Raw genomic sequence first — 21,788 nt, 5'->3', positions numbered from 1 at the left:
GTTTTGCAGATGTAACATTGACAGAGGTAGCACACTGGTTTTTTAAAAATTACTTTGCTTTATATCCTACCTTTTCTCCAAAGAGAACAAGGTGGTGTACCTGGTTCTCCCCTTCATTTAATTCCCCACAACAGCCCTGTGAGGTAGGTTAGGTGCTGACAGCCTCCAAGATAGTTCCTCCCACGTGCTGAGATCCTGAGAGAAAACCCCCTACAACGTGGATTGTTCGATTCTGACACGCCTTCAGAATGTGGCAAACAGTGGAAACAGCCCAGCTCGTATCATGTGAGATGTCAAAAACAAAGGGACGAAGCTGTGCTCAGGTGAGGAGCAAATGGAAGGGGGGCATGGCCCTAGGGACTACTCACTGAGCTGCCCCCCCAAAAAAGATGCACTAACAAGCTTCCACACCAGTGGTGACTGCAGAAATACAGTGGGTTGCTCTTAATTAATGGATTTCCGATGGTGAAATCCAGATTAAATATGAAAAATAATGTGGGCTGGTGCTTTGATGATGCCAACATTAAAAAAAAGTACCTGCACAGCATTTATTACACCATAAACACCCATCTAGTAATCTAGTAGCAGCCTAACTCTCAGTGCTTCTCCCTAATTCTAAGTGTGGCCATTTTAGGGGAGCAGGAGATCAACATTCCCAGAAACCTTACACAGATACAATTTTTTCCCAGAATTCCGGGCAGCGTGAGAGGGACAAATAAATCCAGGCTGTCAGGAGGCTGTCCCCTCACTTTCTCTTATTTCCCTTGTGGCTTATTGGACATTGACAGGGCTAAGCCCACCCAGGTACGTCCCCTTCTTCGGGTTCCACTGGTGTGGTGCCCCTACAAACCCCACTCACCTTTACAGGCCTTGCTGCTCACCATGGGCCTGCTGAGGTCACGCTTGAAGCCCGGCAGGCAGTACTGGCAGTGGCGCCCTGCTGTGTGGTGGCGGCAGTTCAAGCAGATCCCACCACTTCGGCGCCCCGAGAGTTCGAAGAGCTCCATGCTGAACCGGCAACGGTGGGAGTGGAGGTGGCAGTCGCAAGCTGAGGACGCAGGAAGGGGGTCTGTCAGCTCTGCCAGCTGCCCCCTCCCAACCCTGTGGAAATCTCTGCCCCACCCAAGAACCCCCATCACCCCCTGCACCCCTGGAGCCCCTCACCTCTGTAGATGCATGCCCCAGTCCCCAATTTCTCCTTGAACAAAGGCCAGCCCTGCCAGTAGTCAGGGTACACCTTTGTCCAAGAGCCTGGATTATAATAGTGTTTGTTTGCACCAGTGAAAATAGTCCAATACTCTAAACCATGAGTGGAGAAACTTGTTCTTCCTGAGGGCCACATTCTCTTCTAGGAAACCACCCAAGGGCCACAAATCAGTGGTGGGCGGGGCCAGAAGCAAAAGTGGGTGGTGCAACGAATGTTAAGTTTTCTCTTGTATAGTGGCTTGTTTCTTCACACGCTCGCATACCTCTGCCTTCCTTTCATCCAGGCAAGCAAGAAGCAAAGACACATTCTAGCCAGGCAAAAACACCCAAGGAGGGGTGGAAAGCAGGGCAAGTGGGATGTGTGCTTGGGGAGTGGGTGTGGCCTGGAGAAAGCCCCAAGGGCCAGGTAGAGAGGCCTGGAGGGCCACATTTGGCTCCCCTGGCCTGAGATTCCCAACCTCTGCCCAGTTGGTAGAGCATGAGACTCAAGAGTCATGGTTTGCAGCCCCACATTGGGCAAAAGGATCCCTTCATAGCTGGGGATTGGACTAGAAATCAGTGGTTCCCAATTTTTTTTGGCCATGCCCCACCTAAGCATCTCTAAAATCCTGATCCTCCCCCCCCCCCCCCCGTGGCATATAATTCTTATTGTTCAAAACGTGAACTCCTATTCACATGGAGGAAGCCTAAAAGGCCATTAACTGTTAATAACTCATTCTTGAACTGCCCCCTTAAAAATTAAATTGTCCCTCTGTGGGATGATCCTTGTGGTCCCTTCCAACTCTACAGTTCTGTGATATGTGGAATTGTGCTGCAAAAGCCCTCAAGGCTGTTAAACGTGGTTGTAAGAATGTGAGCAGGTCTACGATCTAATACACAAAGCTAAATCTTGGAAGAGGGGGCCCAAGGAAACTTGGGCCACAATCACACCGTAAATTTAAAATGCTGTGATGCCACAGCCATGGCTACCCCTATGGAATGATGGGAGCTGTAGCTGCTTAAAGGCTGTTCAGAGACCCCTATTGGCCTCACAGGACTACAATTCCCAGAGTTCCCTGTGAAGAGGGATTGATTGTTAAGCCACAGCTCTGGAGAGGAAACCCACTCAGACACGGACCAGGAAAACCCAGACTTGTGCCTAGAAATGTGTCACGAAAGGAAATGTGGATGAGCTCTAAATGAGCAGCCCAGCCCGGCTGTGGACACACAGTAACTCTCGGCCTTGCAAGCTCAGCCTCTCCCTCTGCCTCACCCACACACTCATGCGCATCTTTGGGGGTTGCCCGCTGCCAAGGCCTGTCCCAGTAGAAGGCTTTGCAGGTGTCACACTCCAGCCCGGCTGTGTTGTGGCGGCACTCGCACTGGGGCGCCCCTCCGTCCCGGCCGGCTGTGCACCGCGAGGCGTGTCCGTTGCATTTGCACCGGGCCCCAACCTGCAGCTCGGCCACTCCGTAAGACGCCTCCTTCCTCCGCAACCCCAGCGTCCGTGTTGGGTGCATGCGGTCGAACGACACGCGGAGGTCAGTGGCTGTGACCCAGTCCTGGAGCACAGGGCTGTACTCAAACATCCTGGCAGAGGGACGGCCTGCCAGGGGCATAAAGGCCACCAGCCCCCCAGTCAGAGGCTTGGGGGCCGTTTGGGCTTCGACACAAGCCGCCTCATGCTCCATGGCCTTCAGGATGGCGGTGGTTGGCGGCAAATGGTAACGCCGCCGGCAGTGGGTGGAGAAGAACTGGAAGGGCACCCAGGTGCGCCCATAGTCCATCGACTTGTAAATTGCAAGGGACTCTGGCCGTGGGGAGCAGAACCGCAGAGCCACGTAGAGGACTTCCACCCGGCGCCCTAGAGCCAAAGTCAGTGTGGCGTTAGCCCCCGGCTGGGACCACCAGCAAGTGGCGCTGCCCTCGGCGTCGGTGAGGAACTCTGGCAAGTGGGCGTTTTCTTTGCAGCGCTGGCAGAATTTCGAGGCTGGGTCGGCGGAGTCCCGGAAGGCGCACAGTCGTCCGGGAGGGTTCCCGCACGTGCTGGATGCTTCCACCAGGCGCCCTGAGGCCACTTCAGAGAGTTCAGGGAGGCAGTAGTGCGGGTGATGGTTGGCATCGTAGCAGGGATCGCGAGGGTCCGACGCCAGGCCCAGGAGGAATGGGAGGAAAACTGCAAAGCCCCATGGGAAGTGAAGCATCTCTAGGGGGGCAGGAAGGGAATGAGCCAAGAGTCAAAAGCTAACTATACATCACCTGGAAAAGAAGGAGGGAGATAATGGTTGTAGTTGGACTGCTGTTGACAATCACGGAAGAAGAAAAGGTTACAATTGTTATGTATAATTGCTTAATTCACACAGAAATGGAGAATACCTGAATGTGTATTGCTGAAGGCTTTAACCTGGGGATTTCCCAGGAGTTATATTAAGCTTTCTGAGCTCCTTTGTTGTTGTTTAGTCGTTTAGTGAGCTCCTAGATGGGTTGAAAAATAACTATTATTGTTCTTTGCTAGTTCTGATGAGGTGTTTAACTTTAGATCACATGGGAGGCTATTGAACTGCAAATTCGCCATCTTGGAAGGGTGGTGGCTGTAGTCTTTGTTCTCAGGCTCTGTGGGAGTAAGGATATGAAAATGAGCCTCTCCGGAATGTGAATGCCACTCCAGGCTAAAAGGAGAGAGAAATTTGTTTCTAGGTCTGTTTGGAATTATCTTTTGTTTCTTATAAGAAGCTGAGCCTGTGCTGGACATGCACAAGATATTGTATGGAATTATTTGGATGTATCTTTAATGTTTTTGTTCTGTTTTGAAGAAAGTTCTGCACTTAAAGCTTGAATCAAACTTACGGATATAGACAATGTATTATAGCAAAAGGAATCAGTTTTCATGCATCCAGTTGCTTCATGCTACGCAATATTAATATCTGCAGTAACAACCGCCTCTCCCCATTCACTCGTCTTGTTTACCCCCACTATTTCTCCAACAACGTAGAGCTTTCCTAGACTGGTGCTTTTTTGAGGGTATATACTGCAACATGTCCCTGATGCGGTGGATTCATACTGGACCATCCACACATCTTTCTGCTTTATTAGCTGTGCAGTGATGCTCCCCCAAAGTTATCATGCCGTTGCCATCTGGGGAGGGGTACTCTACAGCATGGGCGTAGCCAGGATTTTTGTGGGGGGGGCAGGCCTTTTGTTGGAGGGGGCAGAACCTCAGTTTGCTATGTATTTTATTGATTTTTATTGATTGGGGGGTAGCTGCCCCCCCTGGCTAAGCCCATGCACAATAGCACAACAAAAGCCAGAGGCAGGAATGACTGGAACACTTCTGGTATAATTAGCTGCAGGATTTAAGCAGGAAGCTATGGGACATGCATGGATTGGAAAAAGAGCAGTATGTCTGCCCCAAAACGTATGCAGGTGCAAACAGTTTTGAAAGTGGGATTGTGTATGACCACCCGATACCATCATGAGCGCAAATTCACCATGAAAAGGATGCCCACAGGGGCCCAATTCCATCCTTTCCCCACTTTCTCTCTCTCTCATCCTCTTAAGGACTACTATATGTAAAACGCAATAAATGTGAGGCTGTTATTCTGCTGCATGCAATCTAAAGCCCCCCCCCCCAACATCTCACTCCTCTTGCAAAATGCCACATTTTCCTAGTGTTCAAAGTACAATATTTTGCCACTGGGAAAATGTGACTCACGGAGCTATGGTTCCCAGAATTCCCTGTGAAGAGGACTGTTAAACTACTCTGTCAGTTGTAGCTCTGTGAGGGAGATCTCTGGTCTCCTGAGAACTCTTCAGCACCCTTAACAAACTTCCCACAATTCTTTGTAGGAAGCCAGGACTGCTTAAAGCGGTATGATACTGCTAAATAAACAGGGTATTTGTAGAAGCCCCAAAATAGGATGCCCCTGCGGGTGGCCACTCCTTGGTAATCACTAGTAGGGAGGTGAATTTGTCTGTGCACACACACACCCTGCAAGTTGTCGCTGCACCTGTTCTTTGCTCTGTGATCATTCATGGAACAATAATTCACACACACACATATCTCAACGACCCGCTTCAATCTAGAAACTAGGCCCAAAGAGCCAAATAGATGAGAATTTAATGAGCATGAGAAACTAGCTTTAAACCCCCTTTTCACAGTAGAGGCACGAATGGGAATTAACCCAGTCCCAAGGGCTGGGGGTGGGGGAGAGAAATAAAGGGAGGAGGTAATAAGCAATGAGGGGTTGCATCTGGTTATTAGTGTGTGGGTGTGGGTGTAGAGAGAGAGGAGGGTATAACTTGAGAGCAGTGTGCGTCCAAAAATAAATGACTGCTCAAGGAGTGCTAATTTGTGGGATTATGATAAGCCAAAATTCTCAATTTTCCCTGCGTGCCAGCACAGCTGGGGGTTGAGTAAACATGTTAGTTCCCCAAGGAGGCCACAACTACTGCACTTCAGGGCAGGAAAAAACTATGGAGGGCAAGAGGAAATGGAGAAAAGTTTGTCCCCTCTCTATGGGGCAGCGGCAGGCTTCTCTTAGCAACAACCAAACCTAGGGATTGAGGAGTCCTTGTCTGTGGGTTAGGATAGGTCAGATTTTCAGTTTTCTCTGTGTTCCTTATTGATCCTCAGGGTTGCCAAATAACCAGAAGGAAATGCTACCTGACTTATTCTTATGGCAACCTAAGGCAACACGACAGGCTAATAATTTGATTACAACACTTTATATAGCTACTAAATTGTATCTTCCTTCAGAGTCAAGTGGCATACAATATATACAAGGTAACCAGAACTAATGTGACTTCAGAGAATATCCCAAAGTAGGGGATTTTTCGATGGTGTGTCAAACAGAGAATGATTCAAGCTTGAGGCAATTTGCCTTCCAAAATAAGTACAGTGATACCTCGGGTTAAGTACTTAATTCATTCTGGAGGTCTGTTCTTAACCTGAAACTGTACTTAACCTGAGAGCCAGTGTGGTGTAGTGGTTAAGAGCGGTAGTCTTGTAATCTGGAGAACTGGGTTTGCGTCTCCGCTCCTCCACATGCAGCTGCTGGGTGACCTTGGGCCAGTCACACTTCTCTGAAGTCTCTCAGCCCCACTCACCTCACAGAGTGTTTGTTGTGGGGGAGGAAGGGAAAGGAGAATGTTAGCCGCTTTGAGACTCCTAAAGCGGGACATCAAATCCAAACAACTCCTCTTCTTCTTCTTCTTCTTCTTCTTCTTCTTCTTCTTCTTCTTCTTCTTCTTCTTCTTCTTAGCTAATGGGGCCTCCTGCTGCTGTCATGCCGCCGGAGCATGATTTCTGTTCTCATCCTGAAGCAAAGTTCTTAACCCGAGGTACCATTTCTGGGTTAGCGGAGTGTGTAACCTGAAGCGTATGTAACCTGAAGCGTATGTAACCTGAGGTACCACTGTATAAAGTCCAAACCACAGCACGGATGTGCCTGGTTGTATTCAAGATTTATTCATATATTGAGCAGTGAACATGCTCCAGAGGCAGTAGCAGGGTGGCGATGCTCAGATAGGCGTAACCCCAGATTTTTCTGTTCGCAACACAGGGGATCTTGGCTGGCTTATTCTTATGCCTAACACCAGCTTTATCTCAAGAAATCAACATGGAGAAACATTATGCCCTGTAATGCCTGTGAATCCATCAGGTGTTAAAAGGCAGAGCTATGGCCACTGGTTGAAAAGTTGGCAATCTTATTGTTTATTAATGTGAACCAGATTGTGCCTGGCTGTCATTGTTCATTATTTGTCATTGTGTGTGTGTGTGTGTTGTTGTTGTTGTTGTTTTTAAATAAAGGCAAGCAACACACAAAACACATTCATTTGACAAGTTTTGACATGTACCATCCACATATCACTACCAATACTTAAATCTCCAGCTGTGACATAACTTGTACCCAAAGACCCAGTGAAGATATATCTTAGGGATTCCAGATACACCCACACCTAACTCACAGATGATATCATTGTAATTCTATCTAGTGCTTCCTAACTTGCTCAGTACGGCCCTCCAGATGTTGTCGGACTACATATTCCACCATTCCTGACCATTAACCATGCTGGCTGGGCCCGATGATGGGTGCTGGAGTCCAAACAACATCTTGGAGGGCCACAGGTTCCCCATTCCTGGCAATCCAGGCCAAGGGAAGACTAATAATGCTTTCCAGGCAGAGCACATCTGCTCCTACGAGATTTCTTCTTTACATGTGTCCATACCCCATTTTGCAGCCATTCGTACATGCAAAAAGAAGTAAAGCTGCCAACTTTTTAATTTAGAGATGCTGACCATATAACCATGCCAGCTGGAAACAACCTGCGGGAGAGGTCAGAGGAAGAATCAGGGCAACAGCTGGCTGGTCAGAGGGCAGGGCTTATAGGAAGCTGGCAGGGTTACCAGTGAATGGATAGCAACAAAATGAGAAAATGTACCCACCCCTAGAGTTGACAGGTTTGCACAAAATATGCATGTGTACAGATGCAAAGTTATAAATAACAGGTATCATTTAAATAGAAATAAAATATAACATAGTGAGGGAGATTGCGATCTAGTGATCTCTGTGCCTTCTCAGTTTGCTGCCCTGGTGCTGCTAACTGTTAATGGGAAACTTCCAGACCCCTCCTGCTCGCTTTTCTGGGGGTTCTTCAACCTTTCAAACAGGAGGCCAAAGAGTAGGACACCCCCCCCCCCAGAACAAAGGCAGAAGCTGATTGGTTAGGGTGTGGAGCCAGCAGGAGCCAGGGCAAAACTTGGCAGGTCAGGATGATGGTCTGGAGGGCTGGAACAGAGCTAGGATGGAATCCGGAAAGAGCAAGACTGTAAGGCAAAATCACAAATCCTAAACTAGAGCAATATGTAACAGGTCATTTGATGGGCAATACCTGGCAAAAATCCAGAGTTAATGAACTTTCCAGATTCCCAAACTGGACCCCTGGAAGAACACGGTTATCCTCGTCTAACCAAACACATTTAGGAGATACTAAATGCACTTTTAGTGTGTCATTTTTGTAAAAACACGCACAGTGTGGGGATTAGAGAAGACACTATAAGCCACAAAACTGTGAAATCTGTGATTGACTGCTTTGGGGTGTGTTTTTATTTTATTTTATGACAGTCCTGAATAAGGTTTGAGATTCAAGTGAGACAGTCGATTATGGGATGGGCTGAGGCGCTGATGGAGGTCTGGCGACCCTAGAAGCCTGATCTCCTGTTTCTTCTCCCTTGATAGGGGATAATCCTTGGAAGAGAGGAAAGTGATGCCTCTGTCTTGTCTCTGATTTCTCCCCCCTCTCACACACTAATCACTAATTGCCTGGGGGGCTTTGATTGCGGAGCATTCCTCAGCCACCAGGGAGGTCTCTTCTGTCTCCTGCAGTGTGTGTGGCTCCTTCTCACTGACGGGCAGGCAGTTCCTTCTTCCCAGGCACGGTTGGACCCCCATCCCCATAATCTTCCCCTCTTCTGCAAGGATTGCTTTTGTAATTTCTCCCATGGAGGTCTAGGGGTCTGACATGTGTTGGAACTGGCCATCCACGTGGAATTTTTTTTTTTTAAAGCAACCCCAAGAGAGTAATGAGTAGGAGTCTGCTCTGCAATAACTTTCCTGAAATTGGATGACCAGGCTTAGCCAGAAATGGGGTGACAAGGGGACCCTAAAGTACACCATTGTGTGTGTGTTTGTCTCTGTGTGTGAGACAGGCAGAGAGATATATATTCAGAACAGCCAGAATAACACCTAATCCGTCTGCAGTGATTTAATTGGATTAAATATGAATATAATCAAACCATATTTAGTCACATTTAAAAGCAAGCACTTGGCAGTCATCCCGCCGAATTTTATTTATTTATTTGGCATATCTACAGCTCAACTTTCATCATGGCTGTGACTCAGTGCGGTTGCATTCATACTTTGTATGCAAATAGTCACAGGTTCAATCTCAGCTAAAGCATCCACGACAGAGTAACAATGTAACTTCATCTAACTTCCTTACAAAGAAATCAGGATGAATGCTCATTAAATAGCCAATGCCATCTAATCTCCTTGCAAAAAGAATTCAGGATAAATGCTCGATAAACGAGTTGTCTGGAAGCAGCCTGATTCATTATAATCAAATTTCTAGGTCTCTAATAGATTCCAGTAGCATACAACACATAGGTGACAATACACAAGGATACAAAGTCAGCTAAAAGCAATCAAAACTATTAATCCACATCACAATTAGAACAGCGGCAAGAAACCTAAGATTAAAAAAGCTGCCATATTCTCAGTCAGTAAATGCTCTTGATGCTCCGCAAATGCCTAAGCAAATGGATATGTCTTTACATGCTAAAAAACCCGAAAGAAGCATCCCCATCAAAAATACTTTCACAAGCAGAGAGCCACCACCAAGAAGCCCCCCAAAAAGTAAATGTAATACAGTGTACTTCGGGTTAAAAACTTAATTCGTTCTGGAGGTCCGTTCTTAACCTGAAACTGTTTGTAACCTGAAGCACCACTTTAGCTAATGGGGCTTCCTGCTGCTGCCGCGCCTCTGAAGCATGATTTCTGTTCTCATCCTGAAGCAAAGTTCTTAACCCGAGGTACTATTTCTGGGTTAGCGGAGTCTGTAACCTGAAGCGTCTGTAACCCGAGGTACCACTGTATATGGGGTCTGAGTTGAAAAGTAATCGCAGTTCCAATTGAAATCACTAGTTGGTGCTTGTGATAATAGAGCTGTGTAAGATACACCAAACAAAGTGGAAGTGTGTTGTTTAGCTTGTTTTTTTAGTTGCTCCGTTAATAGTTTCTTTTTTATATAAATTGTAATTGCTTTACTGATGATTTGTTTATTATTCGATACAATTTGTGTTGTGTTTGTGATGTTCTATTATGTCACTGTTATTTATTGTTTGCAAGCTGCTCTGCAAGTCGTGTGAATGAAAAGCAGCACAGGAATATAGTAACTCGAATCAATCAGTTATTTGCTTCTCGTCAACCCCAAGTGTGGGTCTCCCTCCCTCCTGCACAGCACATACAACAAGACAGTGCACGTCTCCCAGCAAAGGGACAGACTGATGATCTTCCTTTACTAGTTTAATGGCCATTAAACACTGGCCGGCAGGAGCTGATTTACTTTGTATTGAACAACTTCTCATTTGTTCCTTTTCTGCCTTGCTCCTCTTCCAGGAGGGAACTTAAGATGGCGTTTCCCAGACAGGCACAGACTAACCCCAGAGACCCACTCAGCTTCGGCAGTTTTGTAGCATCATGCAGGCCTTGCCTTGAGCTCAAGGTGGTGCACCTGGTTCTGCTCCCTATTTCACCCTCACAACAACTCTGCGAGGTATGTTAGGCCAAGAGACACCAACTGGCCCAAAGTCCCCCTTTGAGCTTCATGACTGAATGGGGATTTTTACATTCTGGTGTCCTGGGTCCTAACCCAACACTCCAACCAGCAAACGACATGAAAAAGCAATCACTGCCCCCCGGTGCTCGCAAGCTAAATGGAAGCAGGAGGAGAAGAAAGAAAGAAAGAAAGAAAGAAAGAAAGAAAGAAAGAAAGAAAGAAAACCAGAGGCAAAATACTCTGAGCATGTGCAGAGTGCATTTCCGTTGCCTGGCAGGAAACACAACCTGCTTCCACTCTTTGGCTGGGGTGTGTGTGTCAGGGAGTGTGGTTTTCAAGCTGTGTTGTGTGCTGCTGCTGCTACTGGAGTGAGTCCCCCTCTTTTTAAAGGAATGAATCACAGGTATTCCCCATTAGTCTCGACCAGTACAACTGCTGTTCTGTTCTTTTTTGCATGCTTCAAATGCTCCGCATAAAAGCCACCCCTCTCCCTTTCCACTGCAAAGGGCGAAACGTCCCAAATTCGATTTTACGCCCCTCTCTGAAACTCTAAACATCCCCACTGACAACCGTTCTGTCTTCACACCTGCCATGGAGGGGCAGGGAAGGGAAAAAAACACTTAAAAGCTGAGTCTTGGGTGTGGGCGGATGTTCTCTATCATTATGGTTGAAAAACTGGCAGAGTAACTAAAGAGAGGGGAGGAACCAATTTATTATTTCTATTATTATTATTATTATTATTATTATTATTATTATTATTATTATTATTATAACAGCTCCTTCTCCTGCACCCTGCTCCTTCCAGTAGCAAAGGCTATTTTGACAAATTGGAAAAAAGGGGTTTTGAAAACATCTGGAACGTCAATAAATCATTTGTCAAACACAAAAGAAAAGCTGTTGTTTTAGGGAGGGGTGTGAGGATGCAGCGTTGCCAACTAACCCCCCAAGTTTCTGAAAAACAAGGGAACTCAAATTTCTGTGGGATGAGGGAACGGGAAGCATTAGGTACTATCTGATATCTGCTGAAGCCCAATTCACACAACTCAATTCACACAACCAAACGGGTGCAGCCTGTCTGGGCTGGATACAAATGCAACCAGCAACCAAAGAACCATTTCTGACATCTCCTGGAAACCACCCAGATAAAAGCTGATCTGTGCACATATATTTTTGAAAGCCTTCCTTGTTTGGTTTTAACTCAAGAGGCCGGAGCACTGCTCCAGGGCAGTCATTCAAGCAACTGCTCCCAAGAATATAGCCCCTGAAGCTGTTTTCAAAGGTAGCGTTCCAAACATGAAACTCTTTTGCAAAGGCTCAGTCTGGAGACACATGATGCAATAATAAGGATGAAAGGGACACTGAGCATGTACAGAGCGCTATTTGCACACCACTCTGTAACCATGAAAGTTCATGCAAACCTGAAACAACAGGTGAGGGAGAGGGCACAACTTTGAGAAAGGCTCCAACTTTATAGTTCAACTTTCCTTCAAGGAGGCATATATACCGTATTTTTCACTCTATAAGACACACCAGACCACAAGGTGCACCTAGTTTTTGGAGGAGGAAAACAAGAAAAAATATATTCTGAATCTCAGAAGCCAGAACAGCAAGAGGGATCGCTACGCAATGAAAGCAGCAATCCCTCTTGCTGTTCTGGCTTCTGGGATAGCTGCACAGCCTGCATTCGCTCCATAAGACGCACACATTTCCCCTTACTTTTTAGGAGGGAAAAAGTGAGTCTTATAGAGCAAAAAATACAGTGTGTGTGTGTGTGTGTGTGTGTGTGTGCGTGCGTGTGTGCACACTCCTCAATTTTATAATCACAGCAAGCCTGTGAGGTGGATTCATCTGCAACAGAGAGACTGACTGACCTAAGGTCAACTTGTAATTTTCGTTTGACAGGAACCCCTATAATTTCTCTCTCTTAGAAAATAACTCATTTAAAACATCTCCATCCCACCACCAGCAAGTAGATTTCCATTTCTGTTAGTAGTGTTGATTCAAGGGACTTTGGCATTTGAAGCTGCTTTATCTCATGCTCCCTTACGCTATAGCTTTCTTTTTTCCTCCTTGGGAATGAATGAATTTCCTTTCAAGTTCTGGCTGTGAAAGAGATCTTAGTCCCTGTGTGGGGCAATTTTTCCCACAGGCTGGGAGAAACAGGCCCTTCCCAAAGGGTTTGGGGAAAGATGTAAGAGATGGCTCAAACTCTATCACTGTGCAAGATAAAAATTACTTTTGCTGCTGCTGCCCTCACCCCATATCTTCTTGTATGTGGGGAGAAAGGGAATTATCTATCTCCTTTCCCTAAGTCACACAACTTTAGCCATAATCCACATCTATCCAATAATTTCTTATGAAGTACTGCATTCTGAGGTGTTCCCCACACTAAACCAGGCAGAGGGCCTTCTTGGTAGTGGCACCTTCCCTGTAGAATGCCCCCCCTCAGATGTCAAGGAAATAAAGAATTACACGACTTTTAGAAGACATCTAAAGGCAACCCTGTATCAGGAGGTTTTTAATGCTTGATGTTTTTAGATATGCTGTAAGCCTCCCAGAGTAGCTGAGGAAACCCAGACAAATGGGCATGGTATAAATGATAAAAATTATTATTAAAATAATAAACCAGCTCCAGTTCGAACTGAGAAAAAAACACACAACCTTGCTATGTTTTAAGCCAGTGCAGTTATGTAAAAGCAGCAAAAAAATTAATCGGGGCGTTTTTGGGACCCATCCTGCTTTAGAGATTGACACATCAACAGCACAGCGCTTAAAGCAAACTTAGATAAAGCTGGGATGGGGGGTTATACTGAAATAAGAAATTCAATTCTCCTAGCCCTACGATGTGCAAGTTGGAGGGGCTGATCCGCCCCTCACATGTTTATTAGATTTTACACTTTGACACTTCTTTCGCATCCCAGAGGCCAGGTGGTTGGAGACATTGCCACCCCAGGAGGGGTACGGGAAGCATAAATCATGGCTAAAAGCGGCTCCCCCCCCAACTATCCACATGACTGCCACCCCCCTCCTCCACCCGTTCTTGTACACAGGCCTGGCTCTGTACTAATTCGTTACACATATGTTGCATCACCTTCTCCAAGCATGCAGGGTGTGATGGCTGACGGCTTCAGCTCGCAAATAGATCCAGAGTAGCAGAGGTGCCATTTAGAAAAGTCTGTGGGAAGGGAAGCACCCGCAAAACTTTCCCGGCCTTTTAAACTGCATGGGAAGGGCTGAGGGGGCATACCCAGGGCCGGATTTAGGTTTAATGAGGCCCTAAGCTACTGAAGGTAATGGGGCCCTTTATATGTCCAGCTGTCCTTTGTCAACGACAAATTGTCGCTGTTCTTTTGTGTTGAATATATGCTGTATGGTAATTTATGGACCTAATAGGTATCTAAAGGCATTTGCACATGTTGCCATGCAACCAGGCCATGCAGAATGTAGGCACCCTATATATAGAAATGAGTAAAGCAGTGATATTTTAGGGAGCAGGCTAGCAGGCGGGGCCCATTACTTACATCATAGGAGCCTACACAACACAAAAGACTGTTGCTGTATGTGGATTTTATTTTATTTGGTTTTTTTTATCTTATATTTTTGGAAATGTTCATCCAGTTTTTCCCCTTTAATTTTTTTGGGTGCGCCCAAGAGAGTAGGGCCCTAAGATATAGCTTGTTTAGCTTATATGTAAATCTGGATACCGCATACCTTGCCTGCAGAAGGTCTCTGGAAGTTAAATCCTCTCCATCTCTAGCTAGGACTGGGAAAGACCGCCTGTCTGATTTTGCCCAGGCTGCTATCATGGCGCCTTCCAATGTTCCTTGACTACAGCTTCCATCACTCCTGACCATTGGCCATTTTGGCTGGGGCTGATGGGAGTTGTAGTTCTACATCTCTGAAGATGCACCACATTTAGGGCAGTGTGGGTGGTTCACCCGCAAGCCGAGGTGGCGCAAAATTGAGAGGATCCATAACTGAGAAGATCCATTTGGGGGAGCCAATTCTGGCCTCACCCAAGGCGCCATATTACTAAAGATTATCAAAGTCCACCCCTGCACATCGGCTGCCCCAAACCAAGCTAAATGCACCAGCAGTCTGACTCCATCTGAGGCAGCTGATGCCTCTCTCTTTGGCAACATAAGCAATGGCAACTCATACTTTGAACACGTGAAACAGGGGAAGTGATTTTTTAAAAGCCACCACAATAATCACATCCATATATTTTAAAGCACTTGGCTGCCCTCAAAGAATCCTGGGAACTGTAGATTACCCTTCACAGAGCTACAATTCCCAGCACCCTTAACCAACTACAGCATTCAGGATTTTTCTTTGGGGTGAGGGAGAGACATGTATGGTGTGGAAGTTGTTTTAACATAATTCCTTTCTCCCCAGTTTAATCTTCAGGGTATCCAAGTACTCTGATGAAATTTACTATGAAACCTCCTGTCTCCCCACCTTGATATCTTGCCTCCCGCTAAACCCGAAGTGGGGAGAAAGAACCTTTAAAGCTGCTGCTATGATATAGAAATACCCTGGCATGCCTCCTTCAGAGAGAAGAATTTCAATGTATTTCCTGGGCAATCTCCTTGTAGATTTCTATTCAGCGCTGCTGAAAACCTCACAGTGGGCTTTGGCGTGGTTTTTTGGTGCAACTCTATTAAAGCCAATCTATTCATCACCACCACCTTTACAATAGCACTCTATGTTGCATATTTGTAATGCAAAGAAACACAGCTTCTGCAGGTTCCCTGTGAAGCACTTTTCAGATTTTGTGCTCAGATTCCTATTATCATTCTAAAGAACTTTCTTTAACCTCTGTTGGGTCAATCAGCCTGAAAGCATCTATGTGAGTTAGGAGATTGCTATTTCCACAGGGCAACTGGGGTTGCTTCCATGTGCTGCTGAGGTCCTCTAGCGCTGCTAAGGCCCTGCATTTCTGCAATTATCTGGAAGTGGAAGCTGAACAGAAGTTCCACACATAATATATATTATCCAGAAATGGCCTTCCCCATGACCAAGATCCTCTGATAATGTTCCCATTCAGCAAAGGTCCTTGGAATTGTTAATTAAAAGTTTCCTTCTTGTAGGTCCAGACTATTTTATTGTTTCCTGATGATGCAATGGCTCCTTCCAGGCTACCAATATTTTCATGTAGGCTTCATTCACATACCAGCTAATTCAAGTTAGGCAGTTAAAGTTGATTGGGAGTTGTTGTGCAAACAATTCTGCTTCCCCCCCAAACCGGGTTTTTGGCAACAAATAAAGTTCTGAGGAAATTTTACCGCAAACTGTTGGGTAACAATTACTTGATGCAATGAAATATAACTTTCCCACAAACAAATAAGAACAACTGCACAATAAATAACTGATGCCATCTATCCCACCCCCAATATTTTGTGTAAACAATCAGGAAGGAATGCACAATAAACAGGTTGTCTGGAAATGTCTATTATGAGCGACCAGATTATATCTGCAAACAGGAATTGTCTAATTATAGGTAACGGCATTTTTAATAACCTCAATGTCAAGGGAGGGGGTGAGATGTTGACGTATTCATTTGTCATGCATGCCTTTGCAAAAACCAATCAAATATGTTTATTTTTTAAAAAAATAAATAAATTCAATGACACTTGCTTTGTTCAGACAAGACGGGGCTGGTTGTGCAATTGCCACATTGAACAAACACAGGAGGACAATACAGAAAACTCCAGAATTCATTTGGGCTGATAATGACCTTGACTGGATGCTCTGTGAAAAAGTAGTCAGCACGGAATTGCAGTTTTGGAGAACAAGGCAGCTGGAGACTGAGAGCCACTTGCTCAAAGCTGTCTAGTAAGTCTCTGGAGGTCAAGCCCAACACACTGTCCATCAAATGACACCAGCTCTCAGTAACCATTCACAGCCCCTTGCCTTCTTTGAATGTTTTTCATTCATGGAGAATCCCCAATTTTGGCCACCCTCCCTTTGCTCTCTCTGAGGCTTCCATGCTACCAGTTCAGCCCGCCCCCTCCCAGAAGAGCAAAATAAAAGCCTTTGTGGTTTTTCCAGGATTAGGTGGATACATTATTTTGTCATGTGTCTTTACTTAAACAAACGTCAAGCAGCAGGGCTTCCTGTTGGCCAAACGGCCATCCTCTTCCCCTCTCCTGCTTTCTCCCAAGGCTTCAGCTCTCGTGTGACATCCTTTTCCATGATGTCAGCATTTTTGGCGTGAACTCCCCTCGTTTGAGGATATATGGTTCTTGGCTCCCAACGGCGTATCTCCGTTTCATCTCCTTTTGCTGCTATGCCAAATTAAACCCAGGAGGGGCCAAGTGTTGCCGGAAACAAGCCCCCGCTCTCGACAGGGTCAAGTAATACCTCAACGGGGAGAATGGCAATTTTCCAGCCATTGGATATCCAGCCCCTAACCTGGAACTAACTGACCACAGGCTGGGCTGCCCCCCCCCAAATTAAAAGCCTCACCTCTCCGCCCCCCCCCCAGTTCCCCACCATGCTGGCATAAGTACTTTCATTGCCTTCTAGTCAATTCAGGAGCTACCGTGCAGCACTCTTCCCCCCACCCACCAGGTTTGGGAATCTAGGGTGCTTCCAAGACTGTCACTATTTTCAGGCGGGAATCACACGATACGATACGATACAATACGAATCTTTATTGTCATTGTCCCATACAGAACAACGAAATTGAAAAAATCTACATCAGACATTCAAAAACCAACAAGCCTGCTATCCCAGCCTGGTTGACCCCCTAAAAACTCTGATACCCCATAATTAAATACAATATACTCCCATAGAGACTACCTTACACTGCGTTTAAAGCCAAAATCGCATTTGGATAGAAACTGTTTCTCAGGCGGCTAGTCCTAGTCTTTCTAACCCTGTACCTTCTTCCAGACAGCAGACACACCCAGGTTGTGCGGTTTAAGTTGCCTTGGTCTCTTGGGCAACAAACCTGCCCCCCCTGAAACAGACCAGTTGTGATAAGTGATGGAGAGATGCGGAAGAATAATTGCTTGACGCAATGTCTGCTAACCTCTCTGCAAATAAATAATAAAGAATGCTTAATAAAACAGTCGATGTCAACTAACTTCCCTGAAAACTTTATGCAAAACACTCAGGTCATCCTAAAGCAACTCCACTCTGGCCTTGGTCACAGCCACCCTTCATAGGCCCACTCATTCTGTGGAACTGGCTCTGCTACAGGTGCAACATAATATTCATTCAGCATTTGTAAGAAGTTGGTCTTTCAGTGTGGAGGCACGCACCCTGAGGATCTCCCTGCTTGCTAATACCAGGCAGACACCTTCACTGAACTCTTTTCAGCACTGGCTAAAAACACTGTTGTTTAGGCAGGCCTGTATAATGTTTGTACAGTCGTACCTTGGAAGTCGAACGGAATCTGTTCTGGAAGTCCATTCGACTTCCTAAGTATTCGGAAACCAAAGCGTGGCAGAAGCCCCGCTGGACATTCGGCTTCCAAAAGAATGTTAGAAAACTGGAACACTCACTTCTGGGTTTTGATCGTTCAGGAGCTGACTTGTTTGGGAGCCAAGGCATTCAGGATCCAAGGTATGACTGTAGGTGTATATACACTATACAGTGGTACCTCTGGATATGAACGGGATCCGTTCCGGAGCCCCGTTCACATCCTGAAGCGAATGCAACCCGCGTCTGCGCGTGCACGGGTCATGATTCGCCACTTCTGTGCATGCATGTGACATCATTTTGACCGTCTGCGCATGTGCAAGCGGCGCAACCCGGAAGTAACGCGTTCCGTGACTTCCGGGTCGCCACGGAGTGTAACTTGAAAGCGCTCAACCTGAAGCAGCTTTTTACCAATAATGTGATTATTTTATACTTTTCGTAAACCGCCTTGAGGTTTTATTACAACCAAGCGGCATATAAATCTTTTGAAATTGTTAAAAGTAAAATAAATGTAAAGCACCTTTAAAGCATACGCCTTTCCTTCAAAGAATCCTGGGAACTGTAGTTTATTGAGGGTACTTGAAATAGCAGTTCTGTAAGCTACAGCTCCCAGAATTCTTTGGGAGGGTGTTTTAAATGTATGGCGTGGATACTTGCCAGAATCATAGTTTGAAGGTTCATCGGAGGCCATCAAGTTGAAAAGCCGCCCCCCCAACTGCTCAGAGCAGGATCTGCAATGCAGGATACAGTTGCAGCATTCCTGAATCCACCCCACCCTGAGTCAAAATAGCTTGTTTCTTTAACAAAATAACCAGTTCCAGTCCTGATATTTTTATTTTTTATTTTAAAAACCTAATAGGTTGGTAAATTACTTGATTCTTGCAACCCTGGAGAGGTGGGGAATGTGATAAAATAGCACCAGTAGGAATGGGAGAGAAATTTGATTCAGTTTGCATTTATAGGTAAAGCTACCTAATTCTCACTTTCCAAACTAGATTAAGAACTGAAACACAGCCATTCTTTCAAATTCACCCGTTTCTGAATGTTGCAATGGGGTTCTCCAGCCAAGTAACATGGCCAGAAATGCATATACAGTGGTACCTCGGGTTACATACACTTCAGGTTACATACGCTTCAGGTTAGACTCTGCTAGCCCAGAAAAGGTGCTTCAGGTTAAGAACTTTGCTTCAGGATGAGAACAGAAATCGCGTGGCGGCAGCGGGAGGCCCCATTAGCTAAAGTGGTGCTTCAGGTTAAGAACAGTTTCAGGTTAAGTACGGACCTCCGGAACGAATTAAGTACTTAACCCGGGGTACCACTGTACAGTCGTACCTTGGAAGTCGAACAGAATCCGTTCCGGAAGTCCATTTGACTTCCAAAACGTTCGGCAATCAAAGCGTGGCTTCTGATTGACTGTGGGAAGCTCCTGCAGCCAATCGGAAGCTGCAGAAGCCCCATCGGATGTTCGGCTTCCAAAAATAGTTCACAAACAAATAGTTCCACAAATAGTTCACAAACCAGAACAGTCACTTCTGGGTTTGCGGCGTTAGGGAGCCAAAATGTACGAGAACTGAGCTGTTTGAAAACCAAAGTATGGCTGTATTCGGGGAAGTTGCTTTGGAAAAAGTGTACAATAGGCAAAACTGCATACAAACATGTATGCCAGGAAAAATTCGCACTTGGGTGCTGATGAATTTTCTTGAGGGATTCGTAAAAAATATATAAATCACAAACTGATGTGGAAATGTAGAGAATGGAATTAAAGAGGGGGGAAATGAGGAACCAGGAAAACCCAAAACTGACGGATTCTATGCTCCTACCTTAGTTATGCCCTGCTAGTAGGAGTAGCCAGATGTTTGATTCATTTACAGAATTTATTTGCCCAGGTCTAATTGGAACCACCACCGGCCTCAGACTGGAACAAGTAACTCCCTTAGACACTGATTAAATGATCAACTTAATCAGAGTCTCTTCCAAGCACGTCTGATTCTTTAAACAGTGTGGACCGCAGACAAGAGTCTGCAGCTATCCCACGGAGTTTCTGAATTACAACATGCTTTAGATTGGAATATCTGCACTTTACTTGACTTTCCTGGATTACAAAACGTTTCTCCGTCATTCCCAGAGCATGAGTCTCCCTGCAGAGTGCTTCTCTCAATAAAGGCTTGCATTTGCATTATATTCAGATCATATTGCAGCTGCTACTCTAAATGAACAAAGTATTTTATTAAAAAGAGGATTGCGGCTAGTCCAGTGTGAACCTCCCCAAAAACAATAAAATTGTTTTCTGGAAGAGTAGCCACGTTCAGTCTATTGCAGTAAAAACAACAAAGAGTCTTGTGGTGAACAGATTTATTATGGCAAAAGTTTTCATGAACCAGAATCCACTTCCTCAGATAACACTGAAATATAATCCTCAACACTTCAGACATTAGCATAAAGGCACAGTTAGATGATCTTGTGTCAAAGCAACGTAACCCCTCGCTTCCCCTATTACTTTCCTCATTGCAAAAAGTCTGAACTTTGGGGGAAATAGAAGCATTCTAAATCAAGTGTCTCCTGCCAGAAATGAGGGAATGTTTGTTTGTTTGTTTGATGTATTTATATTCCACATTTCCCCCAAGTTGGGATTCACATCTACACGTGTAAACTCCCTTTCGGACTAAACATGTCATAACCATGGGAATTCAGTGAATGCCTGGGGCTGGAATGGGACTCCTTATTGGCGTAATTAAAAATGGAAAGCGTAATGCTGGTGGTCAACAAAAAAGGTTTAAAGACTCCCCCAAGGCAAACCTTTAAAAATGTAGTATAAACACCGACAATGGCCTGCGAGCGCTCCATCTGGAGAACAGCCTTTACCAAAGATGTCATGGACTTTGAAGACGCTCAAACTCAGGACGAAAGGGAGAAACGTGTGAAGAGGAAGGCACATTTGGCAAACCCTCATCATGATCAACTCCCATCCCGAAACCTATGTCTCCACTGTGGAAGGACATGTGGATCCAGAAGTGGCCTCCACTGTCACTTACGGACTCACTGTTAAGACTGTGTTCATGGAAGACAATCTTACTCGGCCACAAGTGGTCGCCAAAGAAGAAGAAATTGTATCACGAGCAGAGAAGCACCAGGGCAGCTATAATTTTAGGTTAATTCATCCAAGGCAAAAAAGAGAGATTTTTTTTGAGGGGGGGCGGGGGCATCTGTTCTCATTCTGTTCTTTTTCTTTTTATCTTTGAACCTTTGACTCAGCAGATTTGTGGAAAACCACAGCTTGGCTTGAGAACATGTTCAAGGTTTAGAAATGCCAACTGCCAGACGTTGTGGCAGATGTATTTCAGGAAAGGGACAGTGTGAAAACCTTTGATGTGTGTAACATCTCAAAAATAAATCACTGTGCCCTTTTCTTGCTGTTTGGGGTCCAGGTTGAAGGGGGGGGGCAAAAGTTTTTTTTACTAACCAAGAAATGAAGATGTTACTCTGTCAATAATGATTTCAAAGGTAACCTAGGCTGCAATATAATGCCTATCTACTTGAGAGTAAGCCCTATTGAACTCTTAGGAACATACATCTATCTGTACAGTGGTACCTCGGGTTAAGTACTTAATTCGTTCCGGAGGTCCGTACTTAACTTGAAATTGTTCTTAACCTGAAGCACCACTTTAGCTAATGGGGCCTCCTGCTGCCGCCGCGCCTCCGGAGCACGATTTCTGTTCTCATCCTGAAGCAAAGTTCTTAACCTGAAGCACTATTTCTGGGTTAGCAGAGTCTGTAACCTGAAGCGTATGTAACCTGAAGCATATGTAACCCGAGGTACCACTGTATAGGGTTGCACTGTA

General features: G+C 45.5%; 1 protein-coding gene across 2 annotated transcripts in view; it reads right to left on the bottom strand.

The window, feature by feature from the left end:
- NTN5 (netrin 5) overlaps positions 1 to 21,788 on the bottom strand; it is a 40,323-nt gene that overhangs the window by 7,423 nt on the left and 11,112 nt on the right. For both annotated transcript variants that reach the window (XM_053360859.1, XM_053360858.1), the window contains 2 exons: positions 2,459 to 3,444; positions 860 to 1,048 (listed from right to left, as the gene is read on the bottom strand). In XM_053360859.1, the coding sequence (XP_053216834.1) occupies positions 860 to 1,048; positions 2,459 to 3,389 (1,120 nt within the window). In that variant the 5' untranslated portion in view covers positions 3,390 to 3,444. The remainder of the gene's footprint in view (positions 1 to 859; positions 1,049 to 2,458; positions 3,445 to 21,788) is intronic.

This window comes from Podarcis raffonei, chromosome 13 (genome assembly GCF_027172205.1).
Source record: "Podarcis raffonei isolate rPodRaf1 chromosome 13, rPodRaf1.pri, whole genome shotgun sequence".
In the NCBI taxonomy this organism is placed as follows: domain Eukaryota; kingdom Metazoa; phylum Chordata; class Lepidosauria; order Squamata; family Lacertidae; genus Podarcis; species Podarcis raffonei.
The sequence above is the reverse complement of the archived record's forward strand: the minus strand, read 5'-3'. Positions and strand labels throughout refer to the sequence as shown.